We start from the raw sequence: 26,922 nt of genomic DNA, 5'->3' as shown, positions 1-26,922 counted from the left end.
CAGAACCAGTGGGATATATATTTAGAGAGAAAGAGAAAGAGATTTATTTTAAGGAATTGGCTCATGCAATTGTGGGGACTGGCAAGTCTGAAATTTGTAGAGCAGGGTGGGAGGTTGGAAATTCAGGTCTTATCTCCACGATACAGTCTTTGGACAGGATCTCTTCTTCCTTAGGAGACCTCAGTCTTTGTTCTGAATGCTTTCATATTTCATATTTTGGATGAAGACCACAATATGGAAGGTAATTTGCTTTACTTAAAATCAACTGAGTGCAAATGTTAATCGCATCTAAAAAAATACCTTCACAGCAACATTTAGACTAGTGTTCGCACAAATATCTGGACATCGCAGCCTAGCAAAGCTGACATATAAAATGAACCAGCACATATGCCAACTTCCAGTCCTGGATATGATCTCCATTTCTTAATTCAATTAAATTCAGGGGCAGGACAGGACTATCACTCTGTATTTCTTTATTTGAGTCTTAGAGCCAAAAAGTTCTGAAGCATAAATAATGCTTCAGAAATACATAAAATTCTTCTAACCCCATAGTTTTAAAGAACTCTTTTGGGACTCATACCAAATCCTTATTACATTAATGAAATTCTTACCACGAGTGAAATATTCATCAACAAATGGTTGGTGCCCACTCTGCACTAAAACCAAAGACAAGACATCCCGACTAGAACAAAGGTTGGAAACTTTCTTGGTAAAGGGCCAGATATGGACCATCTGGCTTTGTGGATCGCATGGGGTCTCTACCACAACTATTCGACTGCAACAGAAAAGCAGCAACAGAAAATAACCACATAAATGAGCAGGGCAGGGTTCCAACAGCACTTAAAGAAGACGTGAAATTTAAATTCATATAATTTTCATATGTAACAAAAATATTATTCCTTTGATTTTCCCCCCCCAACTATTTAAAAATGTAAAACCATTCTCAGCTGGCAAGCTATTCAATAATAGGCAGTGGAATGGATGTGGCCTGTGGGCTGTAGTTTGCTGACTCTTGTTCCAGAAGTCAGTGTAGCAGAAAACCAACTTGCTACAAATAATGGCTATGTCAGAGATTTTCTAAAGGTGGGTCAGAGTTCAGAGCAATAATCCGAAACACCCAGATAACTAGAACAGGCCGAACATTGCAAAGGTACAGCAAAGGAACAGGCAGTAGGCTGAAAAATGTGACTATTACCTCACATAGCAAAAGAATGAATAGTATCTTATATGGCAAAAGATGTGACTAAATTAAGGGTCTTAAAAAGAGGAACTTATCCTGGTTTATTGGGTGGGCTCTAAACGTCATACCCTTATAAGAGAGAGGCAGTGGGAGATTAGAAGGACACACAGAGAAGACGCGGCAACGTAAGGAGAGACAGAGGTTGATGTAGCCACAAGACAAGGAATGTCGGCAGCCACCAGAAGATAGAAGGGGCAAGGAACAGACTCTCCCCCAGGACCTGCAGGGGGAGTCATAACCCTGTTGACGCCTCAATTTCAAATTTCTGGTCTTCCAAACTGTGAGAACAAATTTCTGTCGTTTTTAAGCCACTACATTTGTGGTAAAGTGTCACCACAGCCCTGGGAAACTAACACAGAACAATGCACATAGTTAGAGTTGGACAAGTCAGGAACCTCTAACTGCTACAGAAAGCTGCCTGATATTTTACCACCAAAGGCATCCCTACCATGCAACTGGAGAGAAGTATTCAGGTATCCTGTCAGCATCGCCCCCACCCCTCGCCCCAACCTACAAACCAAACCCTTTATTTACAACAGCAGCATTTCAGCAAAATGAGAAAAGTGTTCTCTGCTCTCCCAGCTACCAACTTACAGGCTGGTTCATAATGAGAATCTTTTCCCCTTTGAAAAATAATGTCTACAACTAAAAGGGTGGGGGACATTTTATCCCTTCTACAAGAAGTTTCGGTTCTCAGGCTAGGCGTTATGCTATTATTGGAAACATTATCTAGAACACTGCAAGTATTTCTGCTGTGCTATTTTTTTCTAGGTAGGGGAAGAAAGAAGGCTACACCCTTCTGCATATCCCTGTCAAGAGTTCTTCCTCATTGAGTTCACTCTGCTGTGTGTCTAATATAGTTTTCAGTCTCTTCATCACTAATACCAGGCACCCCTCCTTCAAAAGCATTAGAGAGGGTATCAGTTTCCTGTTGTTGCTTTAACAAGTTACCACAAACTTAGTGGCTTAAAACAACACAGATTAATTCTCCTGCAATTTTGGAGCTCAGAGTCCAACACGGAACCTGGGTCTCACTAGGCTGAAATCATGGTGTCAATGAGGCTGAGTTCCTTCTAGAAGCTCTAGGAGAGAATCCATTTCTTTGCCTTTTCTAGCTTCTAGAAGCCACTTGCATGCCATGGCCTGCAACCCTCTATTCCATCTCCAAAGGCAGGATTGTAGCATCTTCAGATCTCTTAAGACTACAACCTGCTTCCCTAAGCACATCTCTTTCTCTGCATAAACTCTCCTGCATCCCCCTTACAAGGACCTTTCTGATTACACAGGTCTCCCCCAGATAATTCAGAGTAATTGCTCTATCTCAACTGCTATATGAAGTACCATACTCATAGGTTCCAAGGATTGGGATATGCACAGTTGTGGGGAGAGGGGTATTATTCAGCCAACCACAGAGGGTTCTGGGAACATGGGCAACTGAGTTACTAGAGAATCCTTCCTGCTACAAATACTTTAAAACATTGAAAAAGGCTGTAACATTTAATTTAAATATATAGCTGAGCACAGGGAAACTATGAGAAATTCCCACAGGCCAGAAAGGAAGGGAGAACTGAAAGTCAGAAATAAAAGCATACAACTGGTGCTGTGGGGGCCCAGGGGAGGGTGGCAGGGACTTCCTGGATCACAACAGTCCCTTAAAAGGGGAATGACTTGAGTTTTAAACCAGGCAGAATTGGGAAGTGGAACTAAGACCCTAGCATAGCTAGGACCTCCAGAAAGCTGTATTTTCAGTGTATAGGGTTATAGAAAAACTATACCATTACACCCAGAAAGAGAGCAAAGATTTTTGAGTCACTTCAAAAAGCCTTCTGCCAGAAAGAGAAATACCAAGCCTACCATGCCCATGTCTGGAGTCTAAATGTACACTATCCAGGCATGCAGCAACCTTCAAGCAAAGCAATTTAGATAAAAACTGATTGCAGTCTGTGATAGAATCTAGGCGAGAAAAACTCACAGAAACAAATCCAAAATGACTCAGAAGGGGCCCTTCTAAATCCCAGTCCTGATACCATTCCCAAAGATATAAATAAAAACTTTGCTGTCAATCAAAAATCACAAAAGACATAAGGAAAAAAATCTGATGCAAAAGAAGAATTAGCATTCCCAAGAACTAGAGGTAATAGAACCAAATAAATAAGACTAAAATTAAACTCACTAAAAAAGATAAAGGGGATAAAAACAACATGGAAAAAAACCACCAAAATTATATTTTAAAATGCAGACCTGAAAAAGAGCCAAACAGAGCAACTCCAATGAAAACAGAAAGAAGAGAAACATGTAAGAGGAAGGATACATGAAGCTTCATTTAAAAAGAAAAAAATTGGCAACCTTCAGCAAAATTATTTTTTTAAGAAAAAAAAAAAAAAGAGTAAATCTCCCCAAATTTCCTGAACTGATAAAGAATAACTATCAAAAACCAAAACCAAAAATCATCCCTAATGATAAAACCTGAAAAATATTTCTTTCAAAATTCAGGAGTTAAGACAAGGGTGCCAGCTGTCACCATACCTACTTGCATTGTAGTGGAGGTCTTAGGCAACAGAGTGAGGGTGAACACAGAACAAAGATGAGGGGGAAACACAGTTGTCATTACTCTAATAATGGGAGTCTCTACATAGGAAACCCAAGAGAATGCAAATATTATTAAAAATGGTAAGAACCAGAACAGTTGCTATAAATAGGATCAATATACAAAAATCAATAGCATACTGATGCATCACAAAAAATGTCAATGCATTTTTAGGATGGAATTTGTTAATAGGTGCCAAAATATAAGGTACATATAAGTAAATCTAACAAGAGTATTACAAGAGCTTCAGGGAGAAAACTGTGAAATGACTTAAAGAACATGAAAAATACCTCAATTAAACAAAGAGATATATCATGTTCCTGGGTTTAGTTTCATGTTTCTGAAACTAAAGCATCAATTTACCTCCAATTTTGCCTACAACTTTAATTTCTAGTCATAGTCTCAATAAGGTTTTGAGTGAAACGTTATACAATGGTCCATTAATTTACATAGAAGAATAACTGTCACCAAAGAGCTATAAACATTTTTAAGATTAAGGAGAAAGACGTGTTATCTGCTTCACTTTTTCTCAGTCTGGTGCACTGTCACCAGCACGGTGCATAAGAAATGCTCCAAGTGGCAAATTAACCTTTGTCAAAGGTTACATCTAACTGTTCCAAACTCTGCCTTTGTTGCTGTTTTCACCATGCTCTGGAAAAACTGAACCTGACTCTACATCTTCTGGATATGTTTTAGTTTTAAAATTAGTAAATAAAACTAAAAAGAATTAAAGAAGCTAAAAATCATCCAAACGAATATCAGAAGTTATTTTAATGGTTCGGTAATTAAAACCAAGGAACTGACACAGATCTAAATAAGTGAACAGTGTGGGCTTGGAGAGATATGAAATTCTAAATCAGAATTAAATTTAATTCTTTAATTAATAGCCCTATGACAATTACCTTCTCATTTTCAAAATGAACAGTAGTAGTCCCTACCTCACGCCATAGATTTAAACCCTACATATAAAAAGCAAAATTTAAACTTTTAGGAAAAAATACAGAAAAATGTTTTGACTTTGTGGTTAAGAAATTCTTCTTAAACAAGAACTCCAAAAGCATGTATAATAGTAACTTTGCATTTACTATGTACAAGAGAGTATTGTAAGTGCTTTACATTTATTAATCTTCACAACAAAAAATAGGTAGTACTGTTGCCTCCATTTTCCAGATGGGGAAAGTCGTGCACAGAGGCATTATGTAATTTGCCCACGGTTACACAGCAAGGAAGGAAAAGAACCCGGATATGAACCCAGGCCGTCTAGTTGCAGATCCTGTGTTTTATCTACCACATTACACCTCACACTAAAATTTTTAAATTCTATACAATAACAAACACCAGACACATGTAGGATAGGTCTAGGACTATAAGATATTTCCAGCACACATGTATATTAAAGAACACCTACAAATCAATTTAAAAGGACAAAAAGCACACTGAAAAGTGGTCCAAGTTAATTTAAGAGGCGATTCACTGAAAAAGAATCCAAAAGGCCAATGAACACATGAGAGATGTCAAATTTCATTATACATCAGGAAAACAAATTTTACAACAATGAGGTACCATCTCACATGCACTTGATTGGTAAAAATTAAGCCTGATGACACCAAGAATGCGGAGTACTAGACCTCAGTGTAAACTGTTGTGGCCACTTTCCAGGACAATTTGGCAGCACCTAGAAAGATTAAAGATATGTATCCCTTACCAAGCAAGCAATTCTCCTTCTAGGTTAAAATCCAAGAGAAACACCATGTCCCCAACTAGACACAGATCAGGATTTCCGCAGCCTTGTTTATAATAGTAAAAAATTGAAAACCTCAACACCATGACTAGGGAATTCATAAACTCTGCTGTGATCACACAGTATATTATACATGATTTGATCCATTTCTATTAAGTTGATACATTTACATTTCAAACATAAAAGAAATTAAACAAATTGTATAAATATTGATAAAACATAGGTATATATGTATAAGTTTTCAAAAACAAAAAAACAATACTATATATATTCTTTGTCGTTGATTAATAGGTCAAATTGTCATAAATATATAAACATGCATGGAAGTGACAGATGTTGACTTTAGGGTGGCGACTACTTCTGAGAGGAGAAAAATGGGAAATGGGATGGGGAGAGTGATAGCTGTATTATAACATTTAACTTCTTAAAGAGAAAGAGAAGCGGCACAGCACTAGCATCTGTGAAATCAGGTTGTTGGGTTCACAGAGCCTACTCCAGAAATATTTTCTGATTAAAACTAGCCTCGGAAACTTAACAACCCCATTCTTACTAGGACACCAATTTTAAATTCTTCTGCTTTGCCTCCCTCTGTAGATTGGTCGGCCTTCCTCACCCAGCCTTTGTTCTCACTATTTCCCCAGAACACAGCTATTTAAATCAAGATCTCATTTGTCTCCCAAACATTTCACATTAATTCCTAACTGTGCATCTCCAGGTCCTGTCCACAATCTCTCCTATAATCTGCTCCATTTAGGGATTAGAAAGGCTTTTGCATGAAGGTGATAAAGAACCTGAAGTCAGTGGGCAATAATTCGTTGCACCTCCTCTTATTTATGACAGAAAGCAGAGCACTAGGTTTATCACACTTGGGTGCTCTTACATGTGGAACAAGACGCCACCCTATCACCCCTTCTCATACCCAATTCCCAAGCGCGCGCACACATGTACACACACAAATATACATTCTCATTTGTAAGGCGGGAGGGAAGACAGACTTAACTGTCCAACCCAAAACAGATTTTGAATGTATTACTACAACAATGAAACTGTTGAAACATAAACTTATTTGAGCTAATGATTTTCTGATAAACCCCCAAAATATGTTAGGTTTTTTTACTTAAAAAATTGAAAACAACATAGATGTGTTCTTGCATGTAACCAGTGTTTTCAACACATTGTAACAAGAGTCCCCCAAGTAGTCATAATTCACTTTTTAAAATGGAAGTAACACCTGAAGACTTATGCCTCTAAGTAGATCTGATTATCAGTCTCTTTAACTTTTACTATAAAGGGAACTTTTAAAGATAACAATTAAACTATTTCTGAGTAGTGATAATTATATGTTATGGTTGGTTTGTAATTTTGAATACAAGAGGATTATAATGAAGTCTCCCAAACTAGTGATCTAAACATTGTTAATTCCAATAAAATTAATTCTAACTGTATAATTTAAAAGCCTCTGTTTGTCACTAGAACTTGGTAGACCTAGAAACTGCGAGAATCTTTTGTTCAACAATAACAGTTTCCTTATGAGACAATTGCAATAGAAAGTAAATTTAGACCTATGACAAATAGTTTCCTTCCTTTGAGACAGAATGCTGATAAAAACAGGTTATGGATCTGTTATCTTGTTGATAGCAATGTTTTTATGAGCAGGAAGCACGGCCTTTCCTGTTTTCTCTTTTAAAACAAAGAAAAGTGAATCATGAAAAGAGCTTTTCAAAGAGAGATTACAAAAACTATAATCACGCCAAAGCAAGATTATAAAAGTGTCTACAACTGGCATTGCTTCCCCAAGCAAATCCTCACAGGAGGAGACCGAGGCAAAACCATTGTGTACACACGGATAGACTGTGATGAAGGTGAAGAACAGAGGGCACTAGTGGAAAGGACACAGCAATTCTCAGTCAAGGCTCACGAGAGAGCCCAGAACACCGAGGCACAAAGCTATAGCCAGTGATTTTAATCAACTCCCTTCATTTCAGAGGCGATAAATCAGAGTAGCAGAATGGCAGGCCCAATGACTCAGGCCCAACTGTGGCAAGTTTTTTGCTTGGTGCATTTTTTTCTCCCTGTAGGATCATATCATAGTGCCTAACAATATAGCTAAATAATTTTTAGCACTGAGATATAATACTAAAGACAATATTATACCGCCTAAGAAATCATAGTTGTTTTCTCTGTAGCCAGATCGAGATGCATTTGAATAGCGTCACTTTAACTTACTCCCTATTAGACCTGGCTGCCCAGTCACAGGGAAGAGCACATAAAGTCCTCTAAGACACATGACTTTTCTATTAGTCAGCTGCCATATTCATTCTGTGCTTTTGCTTTACCTGTCGTAGAAATTTTGTCACATACACCTACATCCACACACAAGCACACAGTGCATTGCCTGGAGTAGGGGAGCAAAAAATTCTACTCTGAAGAGCCTTTACCTTTGTAAAGGCTCTAGCAAACAGAATTGTTTAAGACTAATAAACATGTATCTGTGCACCTTCTGGGTTGATGTGTGCAAGGCCACTACAGAACAAAGAGAAAAGCATGTTGTGCATAATGTTCTTTATAATCTAGCTTCAGTGGGGGCTGAAGTATTAAACCACTGCACAAACCCTTTCAAATACAGAAGGAGCTGTCAGAATATTTTAGAATTGGGGATAAAAGAACCCCAATTCTGTGGCCCAGAGAAGTGACCTCTGTAGTGGACATCTGTTGCTTTTACAACCCAGCATATACGTGTCTTGCAAAACTCTTTTTTTAAAAAAAAAGTCTTTATTAATTTCAGAGAGAGGAAGGGAGAGGGAGAGAGAAACATCAATGATGAGACAGTATGCTCCCTACTGGGGATCGAGCCCGCAACGGTGGCATGTGCCCTGACTGAGAATCGAACTGACATCTCCTGGATCCTGGATCATAGGCTGATGCTCAACTGCTGAGCCACACCAGTCAGGCTCTTGTAAAACTCTTAATCATAGTGTCTCACTAGCCCCCTCCCACCACTACCAGCAAGAGAGACACAAGATTTAGGCCTATCGATCATGACTGGTCATTCTCCCATCCACAGTGATTGATCCATGGGATGGGTCCATAAACCAATAGGGTCAATCAGTAAGTCCCATGTGAAAACACAGGGAGATAGAAAGATTTAAAAAATGGGCTCCTCTGGCATAGCAAACTATAAGGACAATTAAAATTGATTCTGCCATCTTGCACATGTGAAGATCTAGCCTCAAAAATAATCTAAGCAGAGACAAGGCGAGCTGAGAAATGATAGAAGGAGCAAGAGAGTCTTGACCTTTCCTGAGCCCCTTGATCCAGCCATACTTAATGAGCCGACTACTGGCTGTCCAATTATATTTCTTTTAAGAGTTTGTGCTAACTTAACACATACTTTTGAAATCATCTATAACCCATGAAGAATTCTGGTTAATATGAGCTCCATTTTGCAAGTGCTTATCACAATTTTTGTTAATACCTGCAAATTTGCTTTGACTCTGACTACTTTCACCACTGTGACCACCTTCCAAAACAAGGGAATCAGTGAGCCAGAGAAATATCCTAGGCCACCTTCTTTCTGCCAACATCCTCCCGAAGCGTACCAAACTTAACTCCAGCCTACATTGTACTGCTGAGCAAGTCCACGGTTGCCTGCAGATTGGGAGCAGAGGGAGTGATTACAAATGAGGATAAGACAACTTCGGGGGGTGACGGATATGTTCAAGGTCTTGAATGTGGTGACAGGTTCACAGGTGTATGTATATGTCGAAATTCAGCAAATTTATACCTTAATGGGCAGCTTACTGTATGTCAATACCTCAGGTAAGCTGTACCCACTACCCCCCGAAAAAGACTCAACTTTACAAGGTGAAAGCATTTTATAGCATCATCCTTCTTCGGGGACGGAAAAAATCATGAGGCCTGAAGTTGCAGATGTAATTTGGTGACAAGGAAGAAAGTCACATGCCAAGGATGACGGGGCTGGAAGACAGATGAAGACTAGGACTAGGGAACATGCAGGAATTGTACACTTGCTGTGGACACGCTGCTATATGAAAATAATAAAGCTTAGTATTTTGAGCGGCAGTAACTGGGTTTCTATTACCTACAGTTGGGCTCTCTTCCTAATATGGTGGGTCTTTGATGGTCTTTTTTTTTAAGTCAATAAGATCAGATCATATCCACACTGGCTATCTTGTGTTTCGAACCTTAGCATAAAGTCCAAATCCCAGGTTGACAAGTCCAAGAATGCAAAGGGCCTGGATTACCTCTGAGGTGATTCATGAGTCACTCTTGCCCACCTCCAGCCATACTGTGAATTCTTCTGCACTGTGAGTGCCATATAATCAAGGCACATGTTGATCTGATAGTCCCAGCACCCAGCTAAGTGCCTGGCACAGATGACTCAAAATATACTGCTGGGTGAAAGAACTCATGATATCACTCGTTATGCTGTAAGGGCCAGCAAATGCTTATTCCCTATCTATACAATATTTGCGGGGAAGAAATCCAGGCTAATGATGTTCCAGAATATTCTTTCTCTCTGAAACCCATAAAAGATGTTCATTCTTTCATCAACTATCCACGTTTCAAAAACAAGATGCAAAGAAATACTTGAGTTATTTCTACACCAGCTACATTTTTCTTTTCTGAGCATCCAAATTCTACCAGAGCAAATGAATTAACTTTGAAGATGAAAGAGGAATGTACAACATTTGAAAAAACTGGGCTCAATTCTGTCACTAAATGATTCAAAAATGTTTTGTCAGCACAAAAGCAAGAGAGATGTGGTGGTGGTAGTGGAAGGTGAGAAATTTAAAACAGTAATAAGATTTAGAAGGATTACAGCACCAAAATGTAACAGTAACAGCATCTACAGATGTATAAAGAAAACAAAGGCCCCAGCCCGGGCTGGTGTGGCTCAGTTGGTTGGAGCATCGGCCCAGGCACAGGAAGGTTGTGGGCTCAATTCCCAGTCAGGGCACATACCCCAGTTGTGGGTTCAATTCCAGGCTGGGGTGCATGCGGGTGGCAACCAACTGATGTTTCTCTTTCTTTCTCTCTCTCCCTCCTTCACTTCCTCCCTTTCTAAAAATAAATAAAAGACCCTTTAAGAAAACAAAGGCCCCAGTCGATCTGCCCTCTATATGGTTCAACATTCCTAATGAGGAATTACACTTGAAGACTGAACGGTTCCTCTGAACTTCTGCCTAAAATGTGGAAAACTAAAGAAAAAGTCAGCAGTGACCAAGTATGTGTTTCTACGATGCCAAACATCTGGATGGAAATTTGAAAATTCTATAAATAAATCTAGATATTGCTAAACATCTAGACATTTAGTGTTGAAGCCAAGACCTCAGTTCTTCATTTTCATTCTTCAAATGACACCAGAAGCCTACCATGCCTTTGTCACATATTTTTCTTCTTTGTTCTCCACGGTACCAAGAAGATTATTTTATACTTATAGGCACAAAATACAAAGTAAACACTGCTGAGAGGAAATTATACAAAAGAAATCGGAAGTAAAAGAGCTTGACTTGTCATTCTCCAAGGATACCTAGTTGGAGATGGCACCCACAGCTGCCAACAAACTTCTTTGGAGCAGTCTGGGTGACAAGTGGAGTTATGGGCTGAAGAGCACTGAAGCAATTCCTTCATTCAATTAACTAGATGCCAACCATATGCCAGGGCTACGCTGGGCACTCAGGAAAGCAGATCTTTATTGTTGAGGGGCAGATAGTCTATAATATGAAAAATAAAAGGGTAATTGTCTTTTTAGTGACTTCTTCATTGATCAATTCAAGTATCAAGTCGTAGACCTCATCTTACTTAGCAGCATTTGGCACAGATTTCAATTCTGTCCTGTTAAAACAATTTGCACTTGGCTTCTAGTACACCAAACTTTACCAGGTTTTCCTCCTACCTGACCAGTCATTCCTTCTCAGGCTGGCTCCTTCCTTTGCTGGCTCTTCTTTGTCTCCCACAGCTCTTACTGTAAGAGCATCCTTGGTTCAATCCATGGACCACTGTCTGTCTCCATCTATGCTCCCTAACTTGTTTTAATTTCATTCAGTCTCAACCCTACATACCATTCTGTATGCTGATGGCTCCCTGATTTTAAACCTCCAGCTATTTCTCTCCCCTGAACTCCATTGTTGTTAGTCTAACTGCTACTTCAGATCTCCACTTAATTATCTGATTGGCATCCCACCTAATAATGAATCCTTTATTTTCTTCCCAAAACCTTCTCCACCCACAGTCTTCTCCATTCCCATTAAGAGCAGATCCATCCTGCCAGTTGCTTAGGCCACAAATCATGAGTAATCTGTGACTCATCTCTTTCTCTCATACCCCATTCCAATCCATCAGAAAATTATGTTGACCCCATCTTGAAAATATACCCATAATCTGACTATTTCACTTACTTCCAATGCTCTCATACTGGTCCAAGCTGCCATCACCTCTTGCCTAAATTGCCGCAATAGCTTTATATGTGATTTCACTGCCTCCATTTTTGCCATCTATAATCTATTCTCAATTCAGACAATCCATTAAATGAAAATCAGGTCCAAAGGCACCAATTTCACTCGGTGTAAAAGCACAAAGTCCTTATAGTGCTCTGAAGACCCTTCATAATCTGGGTCCCAGAACTTCTCTGTGTCATTTCCTACCTACTCCACTCTGCTTACTCTGTCCCTTGCATAAACCAGGAATACTCCTTCAGACTCTTTTCAAAAGCCATACCCACGTCCTTAAATACTTTCCCAGAAATCTGTTTGATTTTGTTCACTGCTGTTGATGCCCAATCAATATTTATTACTAGAACAAACAGAAGAAAGTTATTTGAGTTCATCTGATAATACATTTATATTAGAGTAATAATAACATAGTAGACTAATAATATAAAAAATCCTAGCCAACTATGATTATAGTACAGTTTTATAGGAAGCTGGGAAAAGTTTCCAGAAAACCTCAGAAGTATATGGAAGGTTGGCCCACAATGAAAGGAAAAAAAGAGAATTTCAAGAAACATATTAGATTCTATAGTAGATAGATAAAAGTCAGTCCTACTTTTTATTATTTTTAGCCCGATGATAACTTTCATGTCTTTAAATATCTGGCTGTCTTCCAGATTTAATTTTGATCAAATTATCATTTTTATATACCATTAGGTACGTTTGACCTCTGGCGAAAGGGGGTAGCCAATTCTGTAAATTCAAATCAAGTATTTAGAGAATATAGGGGTTCTGTGTTTTAAAAAATGCTACTCACTGAAGGATGCAGCAAACAGGAAGCTATGACCTCTGCCAACTGAAGGCTAGTGGTCTAGCTGGGGAAAAGCAAGCCCACAGCTATGTACAATATGGAGTATTGGTATGGTCAATGGCAAAGTCAAAGTCAAACAAAATCTTACAACTTGGGCTCTCTGCCCTCACTGTAATTTCTAGTTAGCTAGGAAGCTATTTTAAAAAGCTCTTTTTAAAAATAATCACATGTTCTCCCCCTCTCCCTGAATCTTGATTCAATTAGTCTGGGGTGGTATTCAAGTATTAAGATTCTCAAGTGAAAATGTACGGAAACGACTCATTCTCACAAAGGAAAGAAAAGGTCTATGTGAGTAACTTTACAAAGACAGAGCAAGGCACTGTAGGTTGTCAGTGGAGGATCAGCAGAGACAGAAAGGTGAGAAAGGGCAAAGTACGTGGGGAATCCTCTGTGGCTGAAATCTGTAACGGGACGCAGATGGGAGGAGTAGACGGTGACAGATCATGAACGGCGTGCTAAAGAATTTGGGTTTATTTTCCAAGAGTTCCAGCCATTACTACAAGTGGGATTAGATTATTCATTTTACCATGGTGAGACAGTCTGGAGGATGAGTTCAGGTGAAACGTGATTTGAAAAAAGGGAAGCGAAACTCAGCTTAGCCTGTTCTCACCAATAATTCAAATGTGTTTGAAAGGCCTGCTTTTAAAATATATATTTTTATTGATTTTTAGAGAAGAGAAAGGGAGAGGGAGAGAAAGAAACATCAATGTGAGAGCAAAACATCAATTGGCTGCCTCCTGCACGCCCCCCACCAAGGACCAAGCCTACAACCCCAGCAGGTACCCTGACCAGGAATTGAACCAGTGACGTTTTGGTGCCTGGGACGACGCCCAACCAACCCAGCCACAGTGATGGTCCACGTTTAAATCGCCTAAAACTTATGTAAAATCAAGCCACCGAGAGGTTCACATCTCACTTTTCAAACATGGGCTGAAATACAATTTTTCCCAAAACTGTTTCTTTGTAAATGCCTCTTAATTATGTAGTTAAACTTTGAGAAAGTCAATAACCTCATTTCAAGTGAGAAACGGCATAAATGGCACATTTTTGTCACTGTGTTTTTAAATCAAAAGTTAGGAAATGCTACAAGCGTAATTGGCACAAAGGCTGACTATAAATATCAACACAACAGCATCATGTGAAAATTCTAGGTTCTGTAAATAATGAATCATTTTTAAATTCAAGATGCAAGTAAATATTCAGCAACCACTTTAATATTTTAAATTCATTCAGTAGTTTGAACAAGGGCAGAGAGATAAAGAACATAAACCTAACCACACACTAAAATATCAAACAAAAATAATTTGAAAAAAATGATGATGAGAATTTTGAAAAATGGTAAATGCAAAAATTTGAAAGCAATTGCAATAACTAGATTTTTCTTTGGCTTAAGTACTAGTATTTTTCATTTATTTTATAGATGAAATTGAACAAAATTAGAGCACTCTAATAACCACAATAGGACTAAAAAAAAAAAAAAATCAGGTAAATCATTCCAAATTTATACTCACCACATCTCAGTCTTTTTTCTTTTTTCTTTACAGCTGAAAATTAAAGATTATCTCCCTATGGACTGCATGAGTTAACACTACCTGTTACTTTTAGAAATCCCAATAGTTTGAAAATTTCTTCATGATAACATGCAAGTTTGTAATTCAGAAATTTAAAATAATTCAACTTTTCCACCTGGAAGCTGTAACAACGCTTTTTGCTGTAGTGCATCCACAGCACTTATCCACATTTTCTCCTTTTATCCTTACTACAACCCCAAAAGGGGAGAGTAAAAATATCACCAGTTTATAAATGAAAACAAACAAACAAACCAACAAAACCTGAAACTCAAATAAACTGTTTGCCCAAGGTTACATTCCAAGAAAGTTGTAGAGTTAGTGTTCAAACTTGAGTTTTCTTGCTGAAGCCAGTGCCTTCTCTCCCCGTAAACTGCATAGATACATGTTTTTATCTGATAACGATGGTATGTTTACCTATTTGAAGACAATCCCAATGTGAGAGGTATTACAATGTATCTCAGAAGGAAAGGAAATCAGTATAATTTTTGATGCTGCATGGGAATTTTTACCAAAGCACTCAAAGGTACAGGAAAAAAAACTGAAAAAATCAATAGAAACAAACTTAGAAAAATTTTAGAAGAATGATTATGGGAAAAGACACAAATCTGAAACTTCTGAAACTGCCTTTTTCATTTTAAGACCACATTTTAACTTATTTTCTGTTCCTTACATTCTTAATTAAAACTACATATATAACCTACATATAATCTCAACTACATATTATCTCAATAGTGCATTCCTAAAAGTCTTTTCTCTGCTTAAGGAGCATAAGGAGATATATTGTAAATCTTCAGAATGTTATACATATTGTAACACATTATTTATTTAATATTCCCTAAAATTCCCCATAAATCACTAAGTATAATTTTTAAAAAGTTGTTTATCCCTATTGGTCAAAATATTTTCAATCAAAATTATTTTTAAAACTATTAAAGATAAAATAAACCATTTACTCAAAGTACTTTTAATTTGTATTTCTATCCAAAACAGTGTAAAAAAAGAAGACCCATATTATTTCTGCATTTCCCCAATACAATCATACCTTCACTCCCCCAATTTCTCTAACCCACAAGATCTCCCCTAAATGTTATGTCACCTAAAGGCAGTTGCTCCCATATACAGCATTTAATTTTCTCACTCTGTGAATCTCAACTAGATCCTGTCTCCACTGAATAGGTACTTGCCTATGTATGAGTTTATTACTTCCCACAGTTTTGGCAGACTGCACCCAGTAGGCAAATGTTTATTCAATGAATAAAGCTCTTGAGATCATATGTAGAAAATATAGTAAGTGAAAAAGAGGCTTAATAAAAGCATATTGCTTTTATAGCCCAGTTTGGGTCACTGTTGTATTCCCAGACTGAGAACCGTGCTTAGCACATAGTAGGTACTCAGAAGAAACTTTCAATTTCTTTAAATGTGGGACACTCTGAAGCAAGTCATTCTCTTTCTTATAACACCATAAAGGAGCACAATGAGATTAGCTTCTTCCTTTCTTCCCATACTTATAAATTGTTTATATTCACTTCATTTAAAGTTGCTCACTACTAAGTATCCTATTAATTAAAACAACCAAACCATAACAACAACAACAACCAACTGCACCTTCGTCTAGTGATCAAATGCCCATGACAAGTTTGGGAAACGTTCCTTCCAACCTATTTTAGTGACATGCTTTCTGAACTGATCAGAATTTCCGCTCTAAGGCTAATTAGCAGGCCACCTGAGTACTGGGACAGTTTGGCTGGTAGAGTCCTAAGTTCCTCAAGAAAATGCTTCAACACATGAGAGATGACATGGCATGCCTTGGCCTTTACCCCTGCCACTCCTTATATAATCTGATTTTACTAAGCACTTTTAGAAATGACTTCAGGCCTAATCCTGCAATTTCAAGCATATGTTAGAGACAGTGGCTCAGGTGGGGTCGGAACCTACCTAAGGATCCTCCTATTCTTGCCTTAAAAAAAATCTCCCAAATCTTCAATCTCAACCCTGCCCCAACCATCTCACACTTCTCATCTATTTAAGAGCTGGTCCAACTTTTGTTCATCTCCAACTTAAACTGCTGAAATTATTTTAGCCTGTTCACAATGTATAAGAAGTAGACACTAATTCATTTAAAGAAAGATCCTTTTGTCTACAAAGCCTAGGATTTACAAGGGCTAACCATTTTTATAGTCCTGTGATTTCCCAATTAATTAAGTTTTACTGCATAGCTATTAAAATCAACAGATACACTTTGAAGGTCAATAATTTAGAACAGGTATAAAAGTCTTACTATGTTCCTTTCTTCTTGCTTTCCTAATACACAGTAAATACAACTAGAAACGATATAATTTGAAAACAATAAGATTAGATTTAAAAATAACTTGCCTTTTAAAAAATACACATATGGCACATTATGTACAGACATCTCAGTCAAGTAAGTATGCAAAGTAGGCCTTGTACCATGTGTAAACAGCTGCTATAAATCTAAGTGTCTGGTGAACAGGTGACTAATCATTGGGGGGGTGGCAGAGGTCAGGGCACAAAATGATGAATCTGAAGTTCTAAGCAGACCATTCATGCTAATAAAGAAAATACCTGGAGAACTGGTCAGCATTTACTTATAAATAATCAATGAGATAAGCATGCTTCAGTTAAGACAAAGGTAGATTTTAATCTGAAACTTGCCATGGATCTCCAATTACAAGGATCTGTAGGATGAGGTGTTCTAGGATTGTTTTCCCTAAGCCTACCATTAGGGACCATGTTGATTAAATTCCTAACCAGAAAAGCGTATTTTATTCCAGCTGCTGTCCGGCCTTCAAAGCTTTGCAATCCTGTTTACGTACAAAGGACCAGTAATGGTAAACTGACCCTGCCTCTCTCTCCTGTTGGTGACCACAAGGCAGCCTCTCCATTCCAAAGATGTAACCTAAGCTTGTGCAGATGACCTAGCTCACTGCTCTTGCAGGGGAGCTGGGTTTATTTTCAGGGTGGATGCTGCAAAACGCCACGAGTATTTACAGAAGGAAGCAGGACTATATGGTGAAGAGATGATGACAGAGGAGGAAGTACCTTCCATCTGGTATAGAATAGAAGCCTAGGGAAAGATCTGGACTCCACGGCCTGGGTTCTGCTCCTGACTCACCATCTACAGCCATGTACACTTACTGAGACCCTTCTGGTCTGTTACCTTATGGATTGAAACAATACCCCTTGCCGGGGCTGGATGTCAGTATGATGAACGCAAATCTCGTACTTGGTCAAGCCTGGGATGCGGTGCGCAATCGCTGAAGGGAAACCTGCTCTCCCACCCTCCGGCTCACCCAGAACTGAGCCTCAAAAATCACAGAGCCTCAAAAATCTGCAGCCGGAAAACGAAAAGGCCCAGGCTAAGGTTGGGTGGAGGCGCGCGTATTTACTGAAAGGTTTCGTTTAAAATGGAGCTGGGCTATTGATAAAAGGGGAGGCATATGGAAAAAGCATCTAGTATGAGAAAAAAAAATTGGCCAAAAAAAAAAAAAAGACATCCCTTTATGTAAACACGAAACAAACTTCGGAAGCCGCGGACATCCTGCGAACCTCCTCGGTGGCCTCAACGAAGATCGCAGGAGCCCGGGGAGCCAACCCAGACGCGCAGGGGGCACAGGCCCCCTCGTCACTTTCGGGTCACGCTATTCTGCACAACTGTCCTCAGACCCCAGGCGGCTCTCCAGCCTCCGGGGCCCGCCTCAGATGGGGGGGAGGCCGGGAGCGAGTGTCCGAAGGGTCCGGTCGGATGACCGAAAGACCCGGCGGTGGGTGAGGGGCGGGGCGGCGAGAGCGCGGCTCCGCGCGGGGAAGGCGGAGGCTGCGGCCAGCGCCGGGCCGCCGTCGGGGGCCGAGGGCGAGGCCCCCCGCGCGTGAAGCGTGGGAAGACGGCGAGGGGGCGTGGGGGGAAGGACGGGACTCGCGGGCCAGGCAGGGGAGCCTGGGAGCCCGCAGCAGGCAGGTGCAAAGCCCCGGGCCGGCGGCGAGGGCTGCGGCTACTCACGGTGTAGAGCAGGTTGAGCGCGCACAGGCAGTTCTTGGAACACGCGAAGCCCCCGCAAACCATCTTGGCGCCTGGGTTCCCGGCAGCCGCAGGTAAAGCCGGCGCCGGCGGACGCTCCGGGACGGTCTCTTTGTCTCTGCCTCCGGGGCCTGGCCGAGGCGGGAGAGCGGCGCGGACACCGGCGCGGGGCCGGGCGCTGGGGTAACAGTGCGCGGCGCGCCCTGGGCGGCGGCGACCCGCTCGGGAACCTGCGGCCGCTGCGGCTGGAGCGCGAGCCCCGCCCAGCACCCCCGCCTCGCCCCGCGCGCCGATTGGCCGCCAGCGGGGAACAAAGGTAGGAATATGCAAATGCGGGCGCTCAGCCCGCCGGGACCGGGGGAGGCGGAGCGGCGGGCCGGGGAGAGGGAGCGCGGGCCCGGCGTGGGACTCGGCCGCGTGCGGCGCGCGGCGGAGCAGGTGAGGCGCGGAGGGCGGGCCCCGCGGAGATCCGGGCCCGCGGGGCGGAACGTGACCGCGCCGCCCGCCGCCGCCCCGCGGTGACGTGGCACCACGTTGAAGGAGATTGAAAAATTAAGCCCCGAGCCTTGTTTCGATTGATGAAGGGAGGAAGGGAGGCAAAATAAATGAATCACTAAATGAGTGAATGTCGGAGATTTAAAAGAGAGAATGAAGTTGGGGGGAGGGGGGAGGGGGGAGGCAGATAAGTAATGAGTGAAAGGAGAGAATGAAATCACTGCTGCTCTCAGGTAATAGGAAACGTGCTCGGGACTTGTCAGGTCAGATTTATGCTACAGGGATTTGCAAAGCATGAATAAACTTACGAACACGTGCATGCAAAAGAAAACCAAGAGGGATTCTTTTTGGCTTCCAATCCTGAATGTCAATAAGATTTTATTTATTTTTTTCACAAATAACTGTGAAAAATGTTTAATGACAGTCTTCACCTCGGTCAGTTCATTATCACGTTATTGTCTACTGTAGAAATGCATCTAGTGTCCTCAGATGTCTGACCTATCAATTGGGATATAAACACCATGACAAGCTTTTTGCACAGGGTCGGGTGCAGGGTAAGTGCTCGATAAATGATATCTAGTATGAGTCGATCTAATAGTTTCGAATACCTACAGTGTTCCAGGCACTATTATAAACCAATAACGGTTTGGTTATTTCATTGTACCTTCTACCAAAAAAAAAAAAAAAAGTTTCTTATAAAGACATGTTCAGATACTTACATGGAACCTAAGAACTCATGTTGAGTAAACTATATGATAGCAAATGCTAGATATATGCTAAATAAAATATAGCATGTGGTTAAAACAATTTGTCCCCTTGAAATTCTCTGCTCCCTCTTCTAACCCCTCCTTACCTCTTGTATTCTACATTAACCTTTTGTATACACCAAGAAGTATTCCAAAAATCAATCTGGAAAATGACCCTCTGTCTCAGACAGTACTTCAATGCTTTGATTTCCATTTTAAAAGCCAGAAGCTTCCTAAAGAACAATTAGCAGGGAGATCTATTCTTCCCCTTCCCATTTCTGGATGTCACCAACATTGCTACCACTTCAGTATATTCAACCAACTATGGCAACTCTCTCTTTGTCGTCTTCAAAATACTCTCAACCATCTCCCTGTGGGCTTAGCCTCTTTCTTTTTCTCAGAGAAATGCCACCGATCAGTCAGGGATCCAGCAGGAAGGAGATGGTTCATTCAAATAGCGTAACTGAGATGAGTTTAATAAAGGCACTCTTTTTGAAAGCGTGGACAAGATTAAAGGAAGCCAACACCGATGGTGAGGCAGCTCATACCTAGCAAGAGGAGATACTTATGATTTCACTTAAGTCTGAGGGGCAACTTAAGGGAGCAGTTGCAGAAACCAGGCAAGAGCTGTAGTTGATAGGAGTTGTGGCCTTTAATAGAGAAAACAGAGAAATTGGGAAAGAAAACAAATGATTTCTCCTTAGGATTGGGATGTCGAATTTTATAAAAGGCCATTTACTCCATGTTAACAAGGAGCTAAATAAACTGCAAAATCATAGCTTTTTAAAAAAAACCCATGAGAGAACTAAGAACCCAAAGACATGTAAAGGAACTCAAATTTAGGAAGTAACGGCATTCTTAGGAACAGAAAGCCCACAGTTGTTTTTATCTCTTGTGGATTGACTATAGAAGGAAGACTGCCACAGAGAGGGATAAAAAGAAACTAGCTGATCATTTAACCATTTTTTTAATGCCCAAATGTGGACTAGTGTGACAGTTTATAATTCAAGTGTCACCAGTCCAATGCTTCGAAAGGCCAAAACTCAAAATGTCAGAGTTTGGAGTAAGGAAAATTTCATTGATCAAGAAGGCCCCAACTGAGATTCGTTCCATAGGTCACTCCTTTCTGCTGGTGGACGCCTCTGCATAAGCATCATTGGAGGTTCCCCTCCCGCAGTCGTCGTGTCTAAGTCAGAGTCTCCTAAAGAGCTGGAACAGCTGCGAAAGCTCTTCATCCGAGGTTTGAGTTTTGAAACAACCGAGGAGAGTCAGGAGCTATTTTGAGTAATGGGGAACGCTCACAGACTGTGTGGTGATGAGAGATCCAAACACCAAGCGCTCCAGAGGCTTTGGGTTTGTCACCTGTGCCACTGTGGACCTCCTTCCTGAAACGGAGGAAAATATTTAAAGCCAATGATGCATTGAATCTAATTAAGCCTTTAACAAATCCTGACCCAGCTCAACTACACTTTAGACTGACTTAGTCACCCACGGTAACAGCCTGACAGAATAAAAGAAGCATTCTTTTCTGGTGGTAAATATTCTTTACTTAAGTTTCAATTTTTTTTTATACATTATCTGATACACATCAAAAATTATAAAAGAATTAGGTGATCAAGAAAAAATATAGTCAAAGAAGAAATGGTCAAAAGAAGCAGACCCAGAAATTATCCAGATTTTAGAATTAGGTTCTGAAAACTCAACATGATCAGTTTGTTAAAGGATATAGTGTAAAACAGTAAACATGTTTTACATGTTTATTCAGGAACATATGAGAATTTCAGCAAAGATCAAAATTATTGGAAAAAATGAATAAGAAATACAACCAGAGACTTTTTGAAATGTGATTTCAACAGACTGGACACAACAGAAGGAAAAAAGTGAACTTTATTATAACAATAGAAATTGCTCAAACTAAAGCACAGAGATAAAAAGAATGAAAAGTGGTTTAGATAATCTGATATCTGTGGGACAAAAAAATCAAGTAATGTGTGTGATTTGGGTTCCAGAAGAATAAGAGAAAAAATGGGCCAAAAAAAAAAAAAAGTAAAGAGTAAGGAATCTTCCAAAGTTAGTAAGAACTATCAACTCACAGAACCCAAGAATGGTCACCTCCACCATTCTCTACAGGTCCAAGGAGAAACTAGCCTACCCACACTCAAGTTGAGGGCACAGCTCCACCTCTTAATGGGAGGGTTACAAGGTCGCAGTGTAAAAGAGCACATGGAATGGGAGAAAATAAAATCTGTTGCAGGTAATGTCCTTTTTTCATATTATGCCTCCATATTGCCTTTTTGCTGAAAAAAAAGCCTTTTTTTATGTGAGAAAAAGAATAGAACATTGGATTGTAGTTCTCCTCAGAGAGCTACATGGAGACTAAGCTAAGAGACTGTATATTTTATTAAGTGGAAGAGGAAGTTTTATGTTTATACAATATATTTATGTTTGTCCATAAAAATCAATAGAATGGATAATTGAAATTTATTTTTTTTAAGTGGGCCTTTAGCCCAGCCGGTGTGACTCAGCGGTTGAGCATTGACCTAGGATCCAGGAGATTATGATTTGATTCCCGGTCAGGGCACATGCCCAGGCTGCGGGCTCCATCCCCAGTCGGGGACCTGCAGGAGGCAGCCGATCAATGACTCTCTCTCATCATTGATGTTTCTGTCTCTCTCTCCCTCCCTTCCTCTCTCTGAAATCAATAAGGACATAACTTATATTTTTAAAAAGTGGGTCTTTAAGCAAATTGGCTTTTTAAAATAGTTTTTAAATAGGAATAACAAAGACAGACTAAATCTAATCAGTCTTACATATAGTTCTTACATTTAATTTACATATCAGAATTTAGGAGACTGCTACACTCACTTCTGCTGCTTCTCCTTCATTTAAAATTTTTTTTTGAGCCAAGGCAAACAGAATTCTTGTGCATTAGTCCGGATGCTCCAAGAAGATTGATCAGATGTGCAAGAGATTTATTGGGAGAACCATCTGTGAGGGAAAACAGGAAAAGATCTATAGGGAGGTTGGAAGAGCTAAAAGAACACAATTTAGGTCTGACCACCGGGAAGGAGAGTGGGAAGGAAGGAAGGGAGAGAGGGAGAGAGATGGAGTGAGAGAGAGAGAGGGAAAAGGTCTTAGACTGCAGTGCAGTTTTAAGAAAATTTGGCAAGCCCAGCAGGGAGTGTGAGCCAAAGTCAGATATCAGAGACATCTGACACACCTCCCTATAATGAGCCTGCTTTAATAACCCTGCCACACTCAGTCACTGGCTGGAAACATCAGTACAAAGGCCATGACGGATGCCAGGGACTGGGGCTGGCTTCAATTATGCTCCCCCCAATAGATCGGAAAGATGCATTTTCTTGAAAAATAACTCCTACTAAATTTTTTCTTTATGCCCTAAAAACATTTCTGTAGTCACATTGCAAGCCATCCTTCAGTTTTTCAGGCCTCATCATTTTATCAGGGAAGAAGTTCTCCAGCTTCATCTGAGTAATCCATTTCAGGTTTTAACTCTCTTTATTTTAAAACTCTTCATGGCTTAGATTTAGCTTGATATTGTCTTAAATTTTTAAATTTCTTTTTTATCATTCAAGTTTAAGGTCAACATTTCCTATTTAATAATTCAGCACCAGGATTTGATTGTGTTTAATAAACCCTAGGCAAAATTACTCCTAAGCCATTGTATAGCACTGTTAACTACCCTACCAAAAGACTTTTTGGATGTCTCAGAAATAAAAATGTGAAATTAGATAAACATAAAAAAAGTTCGTGGACAATTTATAGTTCACATAAAATATCAGTTATATAGCAAATTTTAAATCACTTCAACTACAGTACAACTTGATATAGCTAAACCCCAGTATATTTCCTTAGCCAATAAAATAGTATTATTAAATTAAATGCCAGTTTTCAAAATGTTTGTTGGTAGTTTTAACTAAAATTGATCTGGTTAAATGATTTCTAATGATAAATTGATTTTTTATTACACAATTTTCTTTACCCATTATCCCTCTGAAATTTTCCTGTCTCCTGGGCAAATAAAGGAAAGACCTGTAGAAACTTTCCTTTGCAATGACTTACAGACTTCCAGATTCAGTGAATCCTGAGAAGGGAGTTTCTTGGCCAAGAATAAAACAGAGAAGCTGATCAACAGCCACCTCTCTCTTCCAAGTCTATCTCTTGCTCTATTTTCTCTGTTATTCTCTTTGATGTTTTGCCAGACTCAGGCAATTAAATGCAACACATTCTTCCCCCTACAATAATATTCAGTCTCCCCTTTGCCGTGCAGGATGTTTCACTATTCATGCCAAAGGACTTCAAATCATAGTTCAGTTTCAGAAAATGCTTTCTTTTCATCACAAATTAAACTGGAAGTTTTTTCTTGCTTTCACCAACTTTTTCCCCCCTCCATATTGATGCCAGTGGGACTAAAACGTATGCATATATGACTATATTGGCATGTAACATGGCACTAAGATTTCAATTCTGAATTTCTGTGACTATTTTTAGTGGCACAGTCAGCTCTTACAGCATTATATACAATTCCAAATCCTAACGGGCAAATCCAGCTTGAGGACCAGATAAATCCAACCTGACCGTTAATCAGCTGATTTAATGAGGGGGGACAATAGCTTTAATGACGTGATAATCCGATTATTCTTTGCCTCTTTTTTTCCACATCCTCCCTTCCAGTTTTTCTTTATTCATTATGGTAACAATGCATGGGTGAGATTACAATTTAGAGTGAACTGATGATAGCTTTAATGTTACATTACACCTAAAAACACTTTCTGGAAATCTACCCTATTTTGATTGAGTCCTGAATCTCTTCCTTTGGAGTATTGTAGATCAATATGTGCTGTAGTTATTTAGACTGATGACTACTTTAGTAAATACATTATTTTTTTTGTATCTGAAAGCTAATAACACTGTCTTAATTAATCCAAATATATCAGAATTAACAGGAAGAGGGGCAATTAGAGTGGTCAACTGAGCTTATTTAAATAAGTCTTCATTATGTTTGAGGCAATGGAAAAAAACTGGCATTTATCAGGGTGACTAAGTGTTCTTAAATTTTATAAAACATGTCCTTCTGTCTCTTACCTATAAACAGCTTATGAGGCTAAAAGTGAGGTTGCTGTAGTCTAATGCAGCTCCTAGTGCACTGGAAATCATCCAAGCTGGAAGCAACCCAGGTATCCATCAATCCTGAAATGGATAACTAAATCACGGTACACTTCACATCACAGAAACCCATCCGAGACCCAAACGAACAGAATGCAGCTGCCTCAACAATATAAATGTGTTTCACAGACATGGAACTGAGTAAAAGAAACCAGAAATACGAGCATATATATTGTATTATTCCATTTATACAAAACTCAGAAGTGTAAAATTTAATGACAGTATTTAGGATGAATGTTAATAAGTAAAATTATAAATGAAAATGAGGGGTTGATAACCATAGTGGTCAGGTGGTCATGCATTTGGGGATGTGTGTGGAAAGGCTGAGAGGAGTGACTGTTGGGATGTTGATAATGTTCCTGGATGACCGTTTTGTGATTTAAGTGTAATGAGTTGGGTGGGGGGAGATACTTACAGCCTAAATACCCCTAAACTGAGCTTTTTACATTAGTAAACAATGTTATTATTAAAAAAATTAGTAAAACCATCTGTGTATTTTTCAAACTTATTTTCTTGCACAATTTTTTCTTTAGAACAGTAACTGTTTATTAGGAAATGTGGCTGGTAAGGCAACCTCTGTCATTTCATTTTAGAGGGCTTTGTACATTGGCTGTTACTGCCATAAAGTACCAATTGTGTCTTCATGATATTTTTGGCAAAGTCTATCAGGTACAATTTAGGGAAAAAAGACAGTTTGAGAAATAAAAGTGTGTCAGAGCTAAAGCATATCCTGTTTACACAAGCTCAGAGTTACTAGAACACACTGGCACTTTCCTAAAATAAGGAGCATGGTAAATATTTTGACTTTATATATTGGTCAGAACATATTTTTATTTTTCTCTCTCATTTTATTGAGGGTCTCCCAGTGTACTGAATTCGAGGTTGGAAATGATTGTTCCTTAGAAGTTTGAAGGAGTTCATTGAATTTTATCTTGCAGTGCTGTTAAAAAGTCCAAGGCCATTCTGATTCCAGAGATTTTATTTATGACAATATGTATTTTTAGTTTTTCATTTTTAAAGCTTGTAGAATCTTCTGTTTTACCTCAGTGTCCTGAAATTTTGGAGGAGCTCTTCAAGAAAAATAATATCAAAGTGCAAAAAAAAAAAATTAGGTACAAAAGTAAATATTTGTCTAAAACTCATAAAGAAAACACAACAAATTATAAATTTTTAAAATAAATGACAAGTACTACAAACCTCACAAACTCCTAAAAAAACATATAGTTTTTATTAATTAACTACCTTCTATAACACTATAATACATTGTTCCTACTTTTTTGTCTGATTACTCTTTGATCTCGTCTTTATATGACAATAGTGTTGTAACAGTTTGTACAGAGAGAGTAGAAAGATATTTCAGTTTTCCTCTAGCATAGTTAATTGAAATTTATCTTTTATTATCAATAATTTATATTTTTTTCTGCTTTAAAACTGATACAATTCATTATGTGGAATGCTATATAAATTTGGGGACACCCCTAATCCCTATTATATATTTCTGCATTATCCCTAAATTTGGTAGCTTAAAACCATAGCCATTTTGTTATATCTCACAATTTTGTAGGTCAAAAATTTGTGCAGGGATTGACTGGCTAATTTTTCTGCTCCATATGGTATTGACAAGGTCATTTGGTCAGGTTCAGATGTGGCCAGGTTGGTTCGGAGGATTCATCCTCACAGGCTGAGGTTCAGCTGGGACTTGTTCTCTCTCCATGTAGACTCAGGGCCACTCCATGTGGTCACTGTGTGAATTTACCACAGAATGCCCAGTGCTCTAAGAGACCATGTGGAAGCTGACAGTCCTCTCAAACATAGGACTCAGAACTAGCACATACCACTCCTGCTGGACTTATTGGACAGAGCAGTCACAGGCCAGGCCTGATTCAGGGGGAGAAAAGAGACCTGATCTCTTGATAGGAATTGTGGCAAAGGTTCTATGATTGTCTCTATTATATCACAGTGATTCTATTTCAGTCATCTATTGCTACATAACAAA

General features: G+C 39.3%; 1 protein-coding gene across 1 annotated transcript in view; it reads right to left on the bottom strand.

Moving 5' to 3' along the window:
* The window catches only part of TSPAN13 (tetraspanin 13), a 32,633-nt gene extending 13,695 nt beyond the window's left edge, over positions 1-18,938 (bottom strand). Inside the window, exon 1 of the mRNA XM_081146817.1 lies at positions 18,481-18,938. Within this exon, the coding sequence (XP_081002943.1) occupies positions 18,481-18,543 (63 nt within the window). The 5' untranslated portion in view covers positions 18,544-18,938. The remainder of the gene's footprint in view (positions 1-18,480) is intronic.
* Positions 18,939-26,922: the final 7,984 nt, after the last annotated feature.

Source organism: Miniopterus schreibersii (assembly GCF_964146895.1).
Source record: "Miniopterus schreibersii genome assembly, chromosome: 9".
NCBI classification, from domain to species: domain Eukaryota; kingdom Metazoa; phylum Chordata; class Mammalia; order Chiroptera; family Miniopteridae; genus Miniopterus; species Miniopterus schreibersii.
Note: the sequence above shows the minus strand (reverse complement) of the source record. Positions and strands in the feature narration are given on the sequence as shown.